The 7,056-nt window shown below is 36.3% G+C and overlaps 1 protein-coding gene across 1 annotated transcript; it reads right to left on the minus strand.

Moving 5' to 3' along the window:
- Positions 1–333: 333 nt before the first annotated feature.
- dscc1 (DNA replication and sister chromatid cohesion 1) lies at positions 334–6,255 on the minus strand. The gene is made up of 9 exons (XM_053494969.1): positions 5,870–6,255; positions 3,992–4,160; positions 3,661–3,798; positions 3,457–3,547; positions 2,312–2,450; positions 2,083–2,135; positions 1,834–1,991; positions 1,588–1,736; positions 334–550 (listed from the first exon to the last, which is right to left on the minus strand). The coding sequence occupies exons 1-9, from the start codon at positions 6,037–6,039 to the stop codon at positions 439–441; spliced, it is 1,179 nt and encodes a 392-aa protein (XP_053350944.1). The 5' UTR covers positions 6,040–6,255; the 3' UTR covers positions 334–438.
- Between the last annotated feature and the right edge of the window lie 801 nt (positions 6,256–7,056).

The following is a 7,056-nucleotide window of genomic DNA, read 5'->3' on the forward strand; positions in this document are numbered from 1 at the left end:
CCAACTCCGGCAATTGATATTGTGGTTTGAGATTTTCTAAACAAAAAGAAACAAGTGCTCCCCCTATTGGTTACTACAGTATATTTTCATTTGTACATTTATTTGTTTGCTCTGAATAATGTAGTTGTTCTTATTAAGTTGCCTAATGTACATTAAGGGTATTTATATGCATGGGGAATTCTTGCAATGTATTCTTGCCATCAGTAAATTAGTGTCTTTAAAAAAAAAAAAAAGATTTTTTTTTGTCTAATGATTCAATTATCTTGTGTGGGCAAACAAGCCTATACAACTCTAAACAATTATAACAAGAAAATGACTAATACTGTTTTATTATATATATTTATTAACTTTTGGTGAGACATTAAATGTAAAAAGACAAACACAGAGGGAACAAAAATGTGCTTTGAGTTTTACACCAACAAAGGGAAAAATAACATGTTATGTTGCAACTGGTCTTCTTGAGTTATAGACCTTTACTCCGTTCTGCATGGAGGAGCGGGCGTGTTTGGTCAGAAGAGCTCCGGCTGTTTGCTTCTCTCCACACAGATCCCTGTTCGAGCAAACATTCAAGAATTAAACAAAAACTTCTTTTCTTCAAGTAACTGCACTGAACTTTAATTGAAATTACTGTAATTATACAGACATAACTACAGAAGCAATATTATCATAAAGATAAAAATATCAGTTAGCAAAACCAAACACATAAAGCTACCATATTCAATTTTATCTTAAGGGTTATTTGTTAGTTATTTGCACCAGAAACGCTGAATATACAGTGTTAAGTTCAAAACTACGAACATTTTAAAGCTCTCATTCCCCATATAACATTCCTAATATTTAATATTACTTGTATCTGATAATATTTCTGGTATCATTGTTGTCAAAGTGTCCCTGGTCCATCAGGAGTCCGTCATGTATATCCAAAGACATTAGATTTTGTTATAAAACACGCACTCTGAGGTCACAATGCATCACTCTGCATAGGGTCAAGAGATTTTTATGACCCTATAATACTGCATTTAATATTGACGGCAAAACATGCTGCATTTCATCTGTAAAAGCAGAATCAAGGGTCGAAAACACTTTAATAAAATTTTTTAAATGTTATTTAATAGTACTTGTAATATTTGAGAAATGTATATTTTAATATAACTTAACATGATTATGATATTTTATTATCATATCATGTGGCAATACAGCACTTAGCGTACTCCAAAAACAATGGTCCACGAGCAACATACTGTATGCGCCTTATACAACTTCTAATCTTTTACTGATCTATAATGTTATTTGTACTTTATATATAACATACAGTATGTTCCTAGTTCCTCTTTCTGCAAACTTCCTCATGTAGTCATGGTACGCGACTATACACTGTGTGGACAATTTTCTTATAAAACTGCATGAAATTTACCCAAAACTACTGATGCACTTTATAAAGCAACAGGGTTGTATTACTGAATATTAACTAAGCGTATTAGTATTATTAGAAATATATTTTATTTGAATTATACTATACTTACAGTATAAGTATAAAATGTTAGTATTCCTATTATGCACCAGATGTGTACATATAAGGCTATTCACCGTATGTAGGGCTCTATGTCCTGCTGTGTCCACTTTTCCCTGATAGCAAAAAGAGCGTTAAAGCGTTCCATTGTGTCCTCAGGCAAGTCCTCTACTAGCAACAGCGAGATAGTTTCCGGCCTTGAGCTGGAGTCCACCAGAGCTAATCCCTGTGCAACACATAAATAATAACCACACTATAATGAGAACTCTTACAGTGGATGTTACACAAATCACTGTATGTTGTGTGCATGTGCATCCTCTTACACTGAGCTGGTCCAGTCTTGTGTTCATGCCCTCCGGGATGCTCTGCTGCCACACTTCCCGAAACTCGGACAGGTTGAACTTAACAGCGTTCTGCAGCAACATTTGAGCCATAGCCCTGCACACTTTATCCTCATCCAGCGCATACATCACCTCTCCATCTGAGCAAAGAACAGAGCATATCAAGATCAAATGATCTTGGACAACCTAGGTTCACTTTCATACAGTAAGCCATAGAGAAAACTTACTGACCTTCCGTGTTATACCGTCTTCCGTAACAGTTAAGACAGTGCTCGATCATTGCCCTGGAAACAGTGAAGTAGAGTCATTAAACATACCCGCAAACTTCTAAGAAATTATCAGTCACAATTAAACTTATTTTAAATGCAAACATAAATTTTAAATTACGTATTATTAATGAGTAATTTGTACACCTGTCTAATTAAACATTACCCTCCGGGTGAACCTCGCGTGCACTCACTTAGGCTCTAAAGGCACCAACTCCTCCAGACAAACACTGAGAGGCACTTTACTGAAAGACCAGGACTCTGAATCCACCAGCTGAGTCACATGACCCAGGAGCTTCAGCTCGTAATCAAAATCCAAAATCCGCCAATATCCTTAGGGAAAAAAAAAGCAGAAGTAAATGCACTGGATCAGAGGACAAATCTATAACATGCAACTCTAGAGCAAAGTGAAGTTTCTATAACACTTTGCTTAGGGCGGGGTGATATTGTAATCACGATACTGAAAATAATACACAATATGTGTAGCCCTTAAAACCCAGAGCATTTTTAGCCATATTTCGCACTATTATTATTTTATATACAAATCCTTTTTTTTTTCCATCACAGGCAATATGATGAACTGAATTTATTTTATTTTATCTTAACCAACTATGCAAACATGATTGAGCAAAAAATTAAGTAATATGTCATATAGGCAAATAAAAAGCACAGATACAGATGACATTTTTCTGGTTGTTTCTAAGACCAAAAATAATAACAATACATTTGATTAGATGTAGCTCAGTGGTTAAGTGATTGGACTACGGTTCAGAAGGTCCTAGGTTCAAACACCATGACCACCTGTTGGGCCCTTGAGCAAGGCCCTTAACACTCAACTGCTCGGATGTTTAATGAGATAAAAATATAAGTCGTCCTTGACAGGGCCGTCTGCCAAATGCCTAAATGCTTGAAATCTTTTCCATATTCTGGAAGTGGTAAAACTTTTGGCCACTGTATATGTTTTGAAAGTACAGTAATAACTCTTTTTGTCATACAGTATCTAAACACATAAATGCACAGCTTGATGTCTGAAGCCTTCCCAATTTTTATTATTATTATTTTAAATCAGTCACTGACTTATTCTGTGTTTCTGGTACAGATCTGTGCATCTTGAGTTTTAATGATTAATAATATTTGAATTAACTGACAAACCATGTGCTGCAGTAAAACTGTTGAATTAAGAACTGGTGATTTAAGTTTGAGTTTGCTGCGTATAAAAAGAAATACGGAACCAATGGAAAAACTCGAAAAAAATTTTTTAGCCTATAACACACATTGGTTCCCTAAACACTCTTTGTAGCTTCTGCATCCTCTGCCATACTGATCAAGCAATACTTACCCTCTATTTTACAAGCGTGAATTTCTTGAAGGTAATCCTCGATTTCCTCTTGGCTTCCTTGGATTCTCTCCAAAAGGTCCTCCATAGTGTACTGGAGAAAATAAATATACCATTCAAGCCTGTGTACACTTTACTACATCTAAATGGAAACATTTAACATATTTAGATCTGTGCCTGAAGCGGTCATGGGCTTATGTTCAGTACCTTGATGAGCCCTGGAGACTCTTCCTGCGCACCGATCGGTGGGCCATCATAGGGGTTCTCCATAAGCAGCTTCTTAAGTTTCTTTAACTTTGGTCGTTGGCGTCTCAGCTCCCAGTAACTGTTAGCATAACCCCAGATCTGGCAATGGAAGGAAAGAAAAAATTACATTTTGCATGTATGCTCATTTCTTAAACATTTTTCTTCTGAGGCACAATACGAGTCTTGGATGGCAACACTACCCAGTGCCACTGTGTCACATCACAGCTCAGTGGTTTCAGGTTTTATACTGAATTTACTGTCTGTATGTGGAGACGGGGCTATAAGGGCTTACCTGGGCATGGATTAGTTTAGATTCTGACGCGGTGTCAGAGAGCTGCTCCGGAGTCCTACATCCTGGTAAAAACAGCAGCAAATTGGACGTGTCCGCCATTTTCAAGTCATAGGTCTTGTCTTCACTGCACAGAACTGCGTGCTCATCTTTATCGCCTCTGATTGTGAGACTGATGATGAAAATGCAAAACAAATCAGCAGTCAGTACCATATATTATTGGTTTGCAACAGAAGATGGGCTTTAGCACAACTTTAACCAGTGAAGTTGGGTAGGTGAACTTTTTCTTTCTTTCTTAGAGTAGTCACTTAAACTGAATGCATTTAACCCAAAATGGTTATGACATGATCGAATAATTACCTTGTTGCTTACTGTATTGCAGTGTTTTTCAAAATACAGACTCGAATTTATTTTCTGTCTATTAACATTAGAGATGGGGGGGGGGGGGGGTCCAATTCATTTATGTATTGAGTTACTTTTGTTTCTCATTTCATGTATCATCACATTGACTTTAAAATGATTTTTTTGAAATTATTGTTTTTTTAAATCATGCATTAATAAATATATATATGATAAAATGTTACAGTTCCTCTGTAATCCTACAGGTGATGCACTCTCAACTACTCACAACCTGGCAGGCGGGACAGCATCCTGTGTGGTATGAGCAAATTATTTGCCAAGTTTGTTTAGAATAAATATCAAATTGGAATATATATGTGATACTTACAGAATCATCAACCAGCTTTTTTGAGAATATTGTATTGAGTGATCCCTGGTAATTCCCATCCATAATTAACATCTACTTACCAAGTTTAACCCAAAGTGTCCCTCATCTCTTTTGTGCATGAAAAGTGAAAGTTTTGTAAACAAATTCTTCTATTCCCACCCTAATAAATCATATTATACAATATACTGTGTACATATGTAAGAACAAGTTTCCTGACTCTAATAAATAGCCAGAATATTATGAGGGTGAGTGACAAATTATCTGCACGCTGGCTGTGGATTTTATTTTAACAATTTTTTTTAATTCCTTTTTTTCCCCGAAATAATCTCCTTGCTTTTTGATACACTTTTTCCATTAACAATGGGCAAAAAATATTAATTCTCGTAGGGCTGCTTTAATGGGACCAAACAGGTAAAAGTCTAATGCAGGGAGCACTGTTGGTTGTCGAATCTTTTCCTGATAACGTTACAATACTGGCCCTTGAGAATCCGGAAATCTGTAAGCATCAATTTTCCAGCTGTTGGTTGACTTTTAAACTTTTTTCTTAGTCAGCGATTGATGTCAAAGTTTCTGTTCTGAATCCATGTCTCATCACCAGTATCGATTCTCTTAGAGTATCGGTGTAAATTTTGTTCACAGATATACAAATGCTTCTGTTTATGCTCTTCTGTGAGTTGCTTCCAGTACAGTCCTGAGGATTCGGCCAAGTGCGGCCAACAGAAGGTCTAACATAACCGAAGTGCAAATAATTTTACGACATAGACATACATGTAAATATTATGACCCTATAATATTAAAATACGCATATATATATATATTTTTTTTTTCTTATAAACGAAGTCAGGTTTTCATCATAAACCTGAGATGTTTTGGTCACGTGATATGCTCATTTTGGCTGGCATTTGTGACTTAAATCGAGCAAATTAAGCTTTTTGACAGGATAAAAGTAACAATGCATGAAATATAGTATTAAATATATTTGTAGCGTTATGTTTCGTCGCATAATATGCTATAGTGTGGCATAATAATATGCTATGGTGTTTCAATGCTTCCTCCTGCTAGCTTTGTAAAGTGTAACTACAGTGGAGTAACTGTTGCTAGATAAATCCGAAGTTGGAATGAACAAAGTTTTATACCAAGAAAACCGTATTCACCTTTTTCCTGCTTCAATGTGTTTACAAAGTGTATCGTCCAGCTCCATGAGGCAGTAGTCTCCGGAGGACACATTGTCGCTGAAAGACAGACAGTGTGTTACAGGGAGCAGATCCTCTTCCTTCAGCTTCGCGATCTGTATCGTGGCCTGAACCTCCTCTAATGTCCGCATAGCGTCTCCTCCTCTCCTAACGCTTTATTACTCACTGGGTCACTCAGAGAACTACAATTACATTCGCGGTGAACGCTAACTTTCTTTAGCTCAATTTTCCCGCAAAATTACGGCGGAAGACACGTTTCTCCAGGGTTGCCAGATCATCAACCATTGATGAAATCATTCAACACCAAAATAAATTTAAGATGTACTGCACTCACGCTATCAATTTAAACACTTGAAAAAAAAAAAGCTTTTTGCGGCTATAAAGGTACCAAACGAACATACTGCAGACATGTAAAAGTTCACCATTTGCGAAAAAACAGAACCGGAAGTGGTCCCGGGGATTCATTGATGGCAACATGCGCGAAGTGCGTCAAAATCACGTGATCGGCATCTTTCGACGGCAATTGCCGTCCTGTGTGAATTGTATTTTAAGTATAAAAAAAATGTTGCCACTCAAGTTTTTTTTATATTTATTTATCATATTTATAAATGGAATTGGTCATGTGATTCCTTGAAGTAAAATATAAGCCCAATATATATTTAAAATTGTAATATATATATATATATATATATATATATATATATATATATATATATGATTTTACACAAACCTCAAAGCAATATTTGAAATCTTTTCCTGAACCATTCCTTTACCACACACACAAAAATGAGTTATATGTTTTTTTAGGTTTAAGAAGTATTTTTTCTCATTTGCACAGTCATGTTGGAACTGGTGTTTTTCAGGAGTTGGGCTCGGCACCTTACTTCCAGTGAAAGAAACTCTTAATGCTTCAGCATATCAAGACATTTTGAACAATTTCATGCTCCAAACTTTGTGCAAACAATTTGGGGATGGCCCTCTAATGTTCCAACGTGACTGTGCACCAGTGCACAAAGCAAGGTCCATAAAAACATGAATGGTGTGGAAGAACTTGACTGGCCTCAACTTGAGTCCTGACCTCAACCGGATAGAACACTTTTGGAATGAATTAGAAAGGGAGAATTTAAGCCAGGCCTTCTCGTCCAACA

The sequence above is a fragment of the Clarias gariepinus genome, chromosome 4 (genome assembly GCF_024256425.1).
Source record: "Clarias gariepinus isolate MV-2021 ecotype Netherlands chromosome 4, CGAR_prim_01v2, whole genome shotgun sequence".
NCBI lineage: Eukaryota > Metazoa > Chordata > Actinopteri > Siluriformes > Clariidae > Clarias > Clarias gariepinus.

Coding starts and splice junctions, on each gene's coding strand:
- dscc1 (XM_053494969.1), bottom strand. CDS start 6,039: ATGCGGACATTAGAGGAGGTTCAGGCCACGATACAGATCGCGAAGCTG. Junction 4,161..5,869: donor CACATTGAAGCAGGAAAAAG/GTGAATACGGTT, acceptor TTTCATCATCAG/TCTCACAATCAGAGGCGATA. Junction 551..1,587: donor GACATAGAGCCCTACATACG/GTGAATAGCCTT, acceptor TTGCTCGAACAG/GGATCTGTGTGGAGAGAAGC.